The sequence below is a fragment of the Mytilus californianus genome, unplaced genomic scaffold (assembly GCF_021869535.1).
Source record: "Mytilus californianus isolate M0D057914Y unplaced genomic scaffold, xbMytCali1.0.p SCAF_6, whole genome shotgun sequence".
NCBI classification, from domain to species: Eukaryota; Metazoa; Mollusca; class Bivalvia; order Mytilida; family Mytilidae; genus Mytilus; species Mytilus californianus.
Window position 1 is genome coordinate 108,757,811 of NW_026262712.1, and position 12,253 is coordinate 108,770,063.

The following is a 12,253-nucleotide window of genomic DNA, read 5'->3' on the forward strand; positions in this document are numbered from 1 at the left end:
TGATTTTTTCATAAAAATTTCAAGAAGGAAAGTGCCATGTGTACTCTTCAAAATAAAGCAAAAAAATGTATATGTCACCGACCTTTCAAAAAAGTTATGATGAATTTTCATGTTTTTTTCTCGTTCGTTTTGAAGAAAAGAGTTGTCTTTCTTCAGAACATTGAATCTGACGTCATAGTACAAGTTTTCATTGCTGGCGTACTGTTTGAAAAAAAATGCAAATTGGACGTTTGAAACCCACATTTAAATTTTCAAGAATCAAGAATAACAACTATATTCACCTACTTTATTATCCGGTAATACAAGAGATCATATGTATGTATCAGTATCAGATCTCATGATGTTGTTGCCGCACAAAATTAACCTTCAGACAAATCATCCGTCGGAATGAAAAATTGTTCGAAATAATCTTTTACGACGCTTTAGAAAGGAAAGTCTAGATCTATTTTTGTCCTCTCCCTCTCATTAGCAAAATCATTGGAAATAAAAAGAGAAATGAAGATGACACTGGCTTACTTACAGACTATTTGACTATATTAGACTAGATGTGTGGGTTTTTTGTCACGTCAATGTCAGAACTTCGTCCTAGCGCACTCTTTCGCTACTGTTAACAGACGGACAGACATTAGCACGGACGGACTTCTTTATACCATTATGTGTCCCGACTAAGACGAGCGTATACAAATTATTCCATCTAGTTTGTGGATTCATTATTTCTGAATATTTAAAATATAAGAAAATTAAAATTATAGGTATAATATATGAATTATGTTTTTGATTCTAAAACGTTTTACATCCATTTAACCTATGATAAAATACGATCCCCGTTATTACTACCTCACGTGTTTTGAATAAACGAGACAGTAAATATAAAATACAAATAAGTTTTTAATTCAAAAATTGGTTTAGAATCTAAGAAATAATTTTCCGTTGAAAACTATAAAGTATTTCTCAAAACAGGATGAAATATTATGAATCTAAATAGCTCATTTTGGAAATTAAAACAACGACAAGGTTGTATGTATAGATTGCCGGCATTGAAAATCGAAATTTGTTTTCAATCTTTCCGGTCATTGTAGTTTTTTGAGAGTCAGAAATTTTATGTTGGATTTTATTCTTGAAGCAATTGTTTTTTGTCATAAGTTAAATTTACAACACGTTTAGTTTTAAAAACCGTAAATTTTTTATTTTAATTCACATTCACTGAGTATATATTTATTTCTTATATTTTTTGCCTTAAGCTTCTGTGAGATCAGGCGAAATCTTTATCATTTCCCCTTGAGACAATTTGAAATGAAACAAATGACAAAAGACAATGAACCTTTATCATTTTTATTTTTACTATAAGATTTTGTCAATTAAGCAGTATAGATAAAATTTAACTTCATTGCAAGATCACCATTATTTTACGAGAATCTTAAAGAAGTAAGTTAATCTCAACCTGCATACGTTGCCAGTATATCGAAACTTCTAGAAAGTATTGTTTATCGGCCTAACCTTCTGAAAACTCAGTTTTGAAAATCACATATTAAGTTAAAACTCTAAGCGTAAGTCATAAAAATTTACCAGTGTAAAGTTACACGGGCGTACGAGATTTGCGTCGATTTAAAAAAAATTTTCGATCTTTAATTTGCGCCGATTTGATTCTTTCATTAGTGCCTATTTTATTTTTTTATCACTAGCCCCGATACTTTATTTGCTATACGAGTAAATACATGTACATGTAGTAAACCTAGAATGTATATTGCATGGTAATATATGGATATAAATAGTGTTCCCTTATGTTTAAGATAATTTTGGTCATATTGTTCGAGAACTTCGTTTTGACACGAGAAAGAAAAGATGGACTTCGTTATTGGCAAGTACAACAAGTATAGAAAAGATAAAATGACAAGAAAGGAATATATCAGATGTGTGGCATATAAATTCTCGGCAAGATAATAATTCATTTGTACTAGTATTACATTTTTATGGATTTTATTGTGGTGCTTTGAAATGCTGTAAATAGAGTTTTACTCCGTGCTTTTAGTGGATGTAAACAGAGTGCACAAATATCTTTTAAATTGACCTATCTTGCTCGAAATTCTACTCCCACCTCCCCTTTGTGAGCAGGGGACAACAGTTATATACATGTTATAATTGACAATTCATAACATATGTACAACTGGCTAACGGAAGAGGTTTATATGATAAATAAAAAAATAACTTTCACCTATAATTTACCTGTACACAATCGGCGCAAATGAAAGACAAAATCGGTGCAAGTGAAGGAAAAAAAGTGAAATGCAGATCGGCGCAAATGCAAAAAGCCGAGTTCAAAATTTATATTTTTATTATTATTTTTATTAGAACGGAGGTTACAGATAGTGTAGTATCTTTTGTGTCCATTTGTGTTTAATTTCCACTAGATATCAGTGCGACGCTTAATTCCACTTTTCTTGGAAGACGTAGTTTTAAGCGTACACTATGTTGGAATCCGTGAAAAACGCGAAATAGGACGTTATAATTTGACGTTTTTCTTTCATGGCTAAAAACAACGTCATAGAGCTTTTATGTCACTACCAAGTTGCGTTAGTTGATGCGCATCAACAATAGGCTGTTTGGTCTTTAAAAAACTTTAATAAGTCTAAAGTAACTCGTTATGAAGTTGCTTGACCAAATGTTTTGCAGCATCCGCAGCGACATAACTACACCACCTTTTAAATATTTATTTAATCATGGTATGAAATCAGGGTGGCAATTCCCTTGTCACCTATAGTAAGACTACAAGAGTTTGTCCAATTTTTAGAAGTGGCGATGTGTGTAATCCTGATAATTATAGAGGTTTTAGCGCCCACAAATTCATAATTCAAGAAATTTATTATTACGGTGATTTATATTTGCTTACATCTAGGTAATTTGGACTTTGATTGATAGCTGTCTCATTGGAACTCATACCACATATATATCCGTCCTTTACTATAAATCAAATCAAATCAAATCAAATATTTATTATTCCAATCATAAATCGGCAGAGACGTATATAAAATTAAATATATGTATAGTATATGTCTCTTAAATCGCGGCGCGGTTACACAAGACATTGTCACTATATTAAATGATCCTTATAAATTAATGAGAGCATTCTCCAAGATTTGGCAGATTATTTTTAAAACACAAACATGACAAAAGACAAATATGAGGTAGAAACTCAATTAATATCACCAGTGAATCGTTGTCCGTTTTCTTTCCTTTGTATGTTTCAGTAAGAAATTGTGTTTATGCTATGTTAAAAAAAAGTATGTAGCACATACTTATTTCTAAAAACTTTTAACGTCAATATACTGAGATGCAAAACACAGGCAGTTGTCTCGGATTTTTTTACCAATGTACTTTAATATATTATGTATTATATGTCTCTGATTAAAGCATATAGGTAAAACAAAAACCAGAGACAACTGCCTTTGATGCAAAAGCATAAAATGAGAAGGACCCCATTGGAAATAAATTTCATTAACTTTTGTGTGTCATCCGAAGGTATTAGTTTGCAGTGGTAACTTAGTCCATTTATTTCCACAAAAATTGAAATTATATATAATGAAAATTTCCATAATTTTATCTTTTGAATTATTATGTGTAGTGATCATAATTGTAATTCATTTAAGTGTCTGTTGCTGTAAAATCCTATTCATGTCTAGTGCTATATTTGTTTGTCATTTTACTGTAATGTGTCTGTCAATTTCATGCCTTTTATCTTGAATAAATATATATATATATATAATATATATATTTTTTCCAAAAGACAAAAAAAGTGAAAAATTATATTTTAACAAAACGCATTTGACGAACAGGTCGAACAACGGATGTTCTTAAACCCTGCTGACTGCCATTGGCGATTGCCAAATAAATGGATCACCAGATGTAACAAAATGGATCTTAATTATTAGTCTAATACCAAACAGAAAACAATAAACTTGCGGAAAAGATGGTATACCGCAAACAAAAGGTGCAAACATTGGTACACCATATCCGGATTTCGACAATTAATGTCTCTTCAGTGATGTTAAAAATCGAAATGGTATATGGAAGGCCATATAATTTACCTCAATTTAGGATAGACTCTTGAATTTTGAAGAGTCGAAATAGGATGAACGGATCATATAAACCCGAAGGAAAATATAATACAAGCCCAAACGAAAAAATATAAACAAGTCTAAATTGAAAACAACGTTCAAACCTATGATTGCGTTGGATAAAAACCGCAATTTTTATACGTGTGCATGCAAAACATATTTCTTGGCACAGGGGTCTAAATACAGCACAAACAACTTCTTCCAAAAGACAAAAAAAGTGAAAATATATATTTTAACAAAACGCATTTGTCTAACAGGTCGAACAACGGGTGTTCTTGAACCCTGCTGACTGCCAATTGCGATTGCCAAATAAACGGATCACCAGATGTAACAAAATGGATCTTAATTATTAATTTAATACCAAACAGAAAAGTTTAACAATAAACTTGCGGAAAAGAAGGTATACCGCAAACAAAAGGTGCAAAAATTAGTACACCATATCCGGATTTCGACAATTAATGTCTCTTCAGTGATGTTAGGAATCGAAACGGTATTTGGAAGGCTATATAATTTATCTCAATTTAGGATAGACTCTTGAATTTTGAAGAGTCGAAATAGGATGAACGGATCATATAAACCCGAAGGCAAATATAATACAAGCCCAAACGAAAAAATATAAAAAAAAGTCTTAATTGAAAACAACGTTCAAACCTATGATTGCGTTAGATAAAAACCGCAATTTTTATACGTGTGTATGTCAGTTGTTCTCTATTCTTTATACTTCATCACATCTTTAATATGTTTTCTATATTTTTGGGGCCCATTGTTTTCTTATCTTTACATTTTTGACCATTATTCTCTAATCTGTAAACATCATTTATACCCCCATTAACGGTAACCCATTCATATCTTCATAAATATAATTGGGCCTGACTAGAAAAATATACATATATTACTGTATTATGTCATAAAGAAGGTCATGCAAAAACACAATAGCATTTTATTTATGATTATATATAAGGCACTGACCCGCATTCAATGTGTTGTGGAGTGAGGAAGGTTTTTAAAACAAATTGTTGGTTTCCATTGAAAATAAGGGAAAAGAAACACGACATTCTGTTTTAAAAACAACTGTTCATGAAGTCGTTTGTTTTTTAATAAAGTTCGATAAAGATTGACTGTTCCAAGAAAGATATATTCCCAATAAAACGTTTACAATGTGAGTGTTTGGTAATAACGACATTTCTCAAATCGATACCAACATTTGTGATACTAAACATCTATTTATATTAATATTTCTTCCGATTTTAGTTGGTAATTTATTTCCTGATCAGATGATTTAACTTTTCACTCTCAATCTTAATCCTGTAATATTCGTATTCCAATCAGCATGTACATGTAGTTTACATAAATGCTTTTGAGTATAGCCATTACACATAGGTACGTGTCAATATTTACACACCCATCGATAAGTTGTGATAAATCACGCAAATATGGAAGCTGGGGGTAATTAACGGCCAGTTTAGGAAGTCAAATCAAGCTGTGACTTAATTTCCGATCTAGATAAGCAGAATCAGTAGCAATAAAATTATGTAAGAAAATTTTTGGTAACCCCGATTTGGGGGGGTTGGGGTTTTTTTTGGGGGGGGGGGGGGGTACGTGCCCCTTGTGCCCCGGTAAATCCGCCACTGATAAAGGACAATCATACATTGTCTCGAAATATAAATTTTATTTGTACTCGGCTCAAAACAGGATAGAAATGCTCGGCAATTCCTAGCATTCTATCTGTTTCTAAGCCTTGTACAAATAAAATTTATATTTCGAGACAATGTATGGTTATTCTATATCTATTTTAACGTTTTCCTAATGTTACGGTAAACGTAACGTAAATATAACGTTACCAACGTTATGTTTACGTTGTGTCACTGTGTTTGCTGGGTTGTTATGTCTTGTGTGTCGGTTAAAAGCTCATTGAAGCTTATGTTATGTCCTTGTTTGTAAATATGCCGACTCTAAATAAAGCTTATTTAGTTATTTATATGTTATATATGAAGTTGACAAATTTTATCACTAGTTTCTTTTTTATCTAAATAGATTTCGGTAGCATTTATTGACTGAAACCCAATTTTCAATTGTTGTCGAGCAAATTGAAATTGGTAATTTTAGTTCAATAAGCTAAAAAAAAATAGCAGAAACGACGTCATTGGCAACAAACATCAAAAGAAAAGGTTGTCGATTTCAGGAATGCAGTAAGTATAGGGGCGAGTTTTAAAAAGGGCGAAATCATCCAGATTCCCAACGGAAAATGCGTAAAATGATTGCGCATTGACATTATACCCTAGCAGTCGACGCAAGTGACAAGATATATAATTTTGATTGCAATAATATACAGAAAGGAAATGATACATAATACATCGGACTGACATGGGATGTGGCGGGAGTACAGATAGCCCAAAGGCTGAGCATGGACATCGACGTACTTCAATCTTTGCAAAACCTGTGGTCAATTTGGATATAGGAGAAAATGTTAAGCTGAAGGATTCAAATCCCAGATTAATATTTGTGTTCGGTAGGTGATTGTGATATCGAAAATATCTCTGATAAAATATTGACTACGTTACTACCCCTTTAAAATTTGTGAAAGGAAGCTAGTGTTTTTTTCTTTGCTTAACTGCTCCTGTCAACTCTGTCTTTAATTTACAAAGCCAACTGCTGTAAGATTTCAGTCACAGGCACTTGTCTTTGAAATTTTTCCCTCAAGAATACCTTGATATAACACAAGGTACCCAACCCATTTGTATGAAATGACACTCTGTTGTGTGAAGTTTCATTATATTTCGAATCTGCAGTTGTCTGTCTAAGTGTCTTACTGAAACTTGTCGTGTCCAAGATCTACATTGTCATATTGAATTGTCTACAAAATGATTTATGACATGCTTATTTATGTTGTCAGAATAAGTTTTGCAGGCTTTCCAAGAAGGTTATCTGAAAATTATTTAGTGTTCTCACAGCAAAATGACAATGTTAAATTCGCAGTGAATATTCTTTATGGTTTCCGATTGGTCTTCTTGCAAAAAACAAACGATTCTGATTTTCGCTATGTGAATTTGCTACAAATGTACATGTACTTCATGAAACCGTAAATGAAATATCTTTAAATAACCCATACAGTGAGGGGCTGTAATATTATCATGATTATGGCCTTTAACCAAAATACCAGTTTTTGGCTCCAATGGCTCTCCATACACATAAAGGGTCAACTGTATGATTCATATTTTAAAATTAATGCATGTTACCTCAATCAAAGACTATTTATTGTCATGTTTCTCAGGTTTAAGGTGCAGTTAAAGCCCAAATACAAACTTGGAAGATTGAAATCTGATAAAACTGGTTTTTCTGGAGGGGTCACCGGTGGGCTCCTTTCACTAAGTTCAGTGTCTGGCTCACAAAGTACAGAGGCCTAAAACTTTCAGAAATAGTGTAAACCAGTGGGCATAAGACTACTGATCGTGTTTGTTATTGAAATATGCTTAAAAGGGAACAACTACTTCTGGTTGCAGGTCAAGTGTAGCGAAAAATTAGATTTTTGTAGGAAATGACCTTCTTTAGACTGCCGTACCAAGATCAGTTTCACAAAACCTAAGCACTTTTGTGGCTTATGTGTTCACTGGGGTTCATTCTACATGCAGATAACAGTGAGGTTCATCTATCAGCATCCCTCAGTCTTCCGGTCAAGAAATAGTATTAAAAGTTCATGATTTTTGCACCAGATGACTAACTTTGGGCCAGCACCCCACCCTTCCAGCTCCACACTTTAACTATCCCACCCGTGATCACCTATCTTAGCTTTATTGTCATTAAAAAGCATCAGAAGCAGGGTATAGTCATTTGCATATTTTTGCAAATAAACAAAAATTAGACAATTTCTGAAGAGTTAATAGTTGGCACGTTTTAAGTAGTTTAAGCATTCTTTTCCTATTCCATTTCTTGAGATTAGAATTGTTTACCTGTATAGACGGTACATGTATCTCAATTTTTGTGAGCACCATTATTTATACATAGCTGGGATCGGAAACCATGACTGTAATCTGTATTCATATGTTGAATAGAACAGATGTACATTTGTATAAACTAATGTACAAATGTAGGACTTATCATCTGATGAAAGATTAATTCTATGTGTAATGAGCCCAAAAGTGAAAAATATGCATTCAACACGCACTCTGACACTTATACTCAATAAACCTTATTGTCACAGCATTAGAAAATGAGACCATATATGAGGGTTGTAGAGGGGGTACCTTCATGACTAATAACGGTAAAAAATCTTGCCAAATGAAGTTAACGGTAATTTTTGGAGCATGACTATAAAATGTATGTTCTTTATGACAATAAAACAATTGACTGATTTTGACAAATCACATTAAATTTTTTCCAAAAATAACGGTAACGGATAATTATTTGAGACCTTTGACGAATCACGATAAAGATATTTTGACGAATCATGATAAAATTTTTACCAATTTGACGCTAACGGTAGCTGAAAATGACCAATTGACGCCTGACAGTAAAAGGCATTCTTATCCTCATATATGATACTATTAACACATAACAGATAGTTCAAAACTAGATTTTGACCTTCTTTTATAAAATTGATATATTTGCAACTCTTGAACTGTTATTGACTCACCTAGTCTTCACGCTGAACCACAGGGCCAGCAGCCCAGGCTTGTAAAATTGTTGTCGGGCCTGTAAAAATCATATCTACAGCTAGGCCAACAGAATCTAACTAAAATTTTTCAAAAGTTGAGCTCTGGGCCTGAAGATTTTAAAGTTCATTGTGAAGACTGCAGTCACCTGAAAGGCCATGTGAACTTTTGTCATCATCCATCGTAAACTTTAAAGAAAAAATCTTCGCCACATGTTACCCAAATTTACCTGAATGTTCCTAAGTTTAAAAAAAAATTATCTGTTTTAATCGATTAACAACTGTTGCTAAAAAATAACACATCGGGGGAAAATGCAGTTTTGGGCTTATAAAACTAAAGCAGTTATAGCAAAACTGACATGGGGTAAAATATGATTTAGTAGGTCAAGGTCTATCTCCTATGAAATTTACAGAAAAAGGACATAGGAGTTATTGCCCTTAAAAGTTGTTTACCTATTTTTTGTATTATTTCAGAAACTATACTATATGATATATATTTATCCATATTTTGCATTTTTGTCAAGTGTAGTGTTCCCCAGAGTGATGATTATTATCAATTTTTATACGACCGCAAAAAAATTTTTGCAATCGTATATTGGTATGACGTTGGCGGCGTCGTCCGAAGACACACTGGTTTTCACACTCTAACTTTAGTTTAAGTGAATGGATCTCTATGAAATTTTAACATAAGCTTAAATACCACAAAAGAAAGGTTGGGATTGATTTTGGGGGTTATGGTACCAACAGTTAAGGAATTAGGGGCCAAAAATAAGCATTTTTGTAACTTCCAGACATAACTTGTGTATTAGTGTATGGATCTCTCTGACATTGTACCACAAGGTTCCATATCACAAAGGGAATGCTGGGATTGATTGTGGGGGTAATTGCCTCAAAATTTTAGGAATTAGGGGCCATAAAAGGGGAAAAAAACAAGCATTTTTATATGGACAAATACTTTAGTACAAAACATAATTTAAAGCAGTGTAAGGGAGATAAATAAAATACATCATTTAAATTACCTCCCTTACACTGCTTTTAAACTATGTATAAAGTAATGGTTAATGAACAATTAAGACAATTTAAAACAGTGTAAGGGAGGTAATCCACATACAAAGCTTTGATTACTTCCCTTACACTGCTTTTAAATTATGTTTAAAGAAATGCATATTTATAAAGGAAGACCAGTAAAAGTATCTGCAAATGTTGCATCTTTTTTTTTTTACAAAAAAATCCATATGAAAGATTTGACACCATATTTTAAATTCTATTATAAAATAAATTAAGTTAGCACTATGGTAAATTTAAATGGGTAATTATGGTTGCAAATTCCATTGGAAATTTGAATTGAGATTATGACCATATCTTGAGGGAAAGAATTGAGGGGTGTAAAAAGAAATTGTGGGGGGTAAATTTTTTCTCATTTCAGTTTTCAGAAATTAAAAAGAATTATTCTTCAAATATTATATTTTTTCAAATTTCAAATATTGAAAAATTTGAAGAAGTAATCTTTAATTGCACAGTATGGCGCATTAGATTTGTAAAATCTTTGACCACATTTATTTATTTGTTATGCCAAATCTGACCGTGTATTTAGAAATTTTAATTTTGGGTCCAGTTTTCAAATTGGTCTACATTAAGGTCCAAAGGGTCCAAAATTAAACTTAGTTTGATTTAAAAAAAATTGAATATATGGGGTTCTTTGATATGCTGAATCTTAAAATGTATTTAGATTTTTTATTTTGGGCCCAGTTTTCAAGTTGGTCCAAATTTGGGTCCAAAATTAAACTTTGTTTGATTAAAAAAAAATTGAATATATGGGGTTCTTTGATATGCTGAATCTAACCATGTATTTAGATTTTTGATTTTTGGGCCCCGTTATCAACTTTGTCCACATTGAGGTCAAAAGGGTCCAAAATTAAACTTTGTTTGATTTCATCAAAAATTGAATTATTGGGGTTCTTTGATATGCCGAATCTAACCGTGTATTTAGATTCTTAATTTTTTGGTTCCGTTTTCAAATTGGTCTACATTAAGGTCCAAAGGGTCCAAAATTAAACTTAGTTTGATTTTAACAAAAATTGAATTCTTAGGGTTCTTTGATATGCTGAATCTAAACATGTATTTAGATTTTTGATTATGGGCCCAGTTTTCAAGTTGGTCCAAATCGGGGTCCAAAATTAAACTTTGTTTGATTTCAACAAAAATTGAATATATGGGGTTCTTTGATATGCTGAATCTAACCATGTATTTAGATTTTTTATTTGTGGGCCCCGCTATCAAATTGGTTCATATTGAGGTCAAAAGGGTCCAAAATTAAACTTTGTTTTATTTTCATCAAAAATTGAATTATTGGGGTTCTTTGATATGCCAAATCTAACCGTGTATTTCAATTTTTAGTTTTGGGTCCCGTTTTTTAAATTGGTCTACATTAAGGTCCAAAGGGTCCAAAATTAAACTTAGTTTGATTTTAACAAAAATTGAATTCTTGGGGTTCTTTGATATGCTGAATCTAAACATGTGTTTAGATTTTTGAAAATGGGTCCAGTTTTCCAGTTGGTCCAAGATTGGGTCCAAAATTAAACTTTTTGTTTGATTTCAACAAAAATTGAATATATGGGGTTCTTTGATATGCTGAATCTAACCATGTATTTTGATTTTTGGGCCCGTTATCAAATTGGTCCACATTGAGGTCAAAAGGGTCCAAAATTAAACTTTGTTTGATTTCATCAAAAATTAAATTCTTTGGATTCTTTGATATGCCGAATCTAACCATGTATTTAGATTTTGGATATTGGACCATAATAGGTAAATTAAAAAAAAATTAAGTTCTTAGACCACATTCATTCTGTGTCAGAAACCTATGCTGTGTCAAATATTTAATCACAATCCAAATTCAGAGCTGTATCAAGCTTGAATGTTGTGTCCATACTTGCCCCAACTGTTCAGGGTTCGACCTCTGCGGTAGTATCAAGCTGCACCCAGCGGAGCATTTTATTGCATATTTTGTCAAGTTTATTGTCTTTAGATAATGATATTTTACTTATTTTGTATAATTTTGCCGATTTTTATTTTGAAAACTTAATAGATAGGTTTAAACATTGTTAAACTGTAAACAGTAAAACTGATCATCAACACAAGATCTACAAAAGGCAACTAAATAATACTTTTACAAATAAGAAAACATATCTGATTGCAATAAAAGTAAAATAAATATCAAAATGGCATAATTTTACCAGATGAGCAATTAACGTCTTTTAGAGCCTCTTGCTAAAGAAAGGCAAGATATACATGTTACTTCACAGAATATACCTTTCAGCTAATTACAGAATTCTCAAAAAAAAAATTCCCAGATGGTCCTAGAAGAAAATCCGCTGGCCCTCACTATTTTTTTTATTGCAAAAAAAAACAAAATTATTGGGTATTTTGCAAAATTTTGGTGGTCAAAACCTTCAGACCACCACTTTTTGAGAACTCTGTTACTTTTGAAATGAAA

General features: G+C 32.1%; 1 protein-coding gene across 1 annotated transcript in view; it reads left to right on the top strand.

Moving 5' to 3' along the window:
- Positions 1 to 6,381: 6,381 nt before the first annotated feature.
- Positions 6,382 to 12,253, top strand: part of LOC127704281 (uncharacterized) — a 37,344-nt gene continuing 31,472 nt past the window's right edge. Inside the window, exon 1 of the mRNA XM_052208288.1 lies at positions 6,382 to 6,621. Within this exon, the coding sequence (XP_052064248.1) occupies positions 6,477 to 6,621 (145 nt within the window). The 5' untranslated portion in view covers positions 6,382 to 6,476. The remainder of the gene's footprint in view (positions 6,622 to 12,253) is intronic.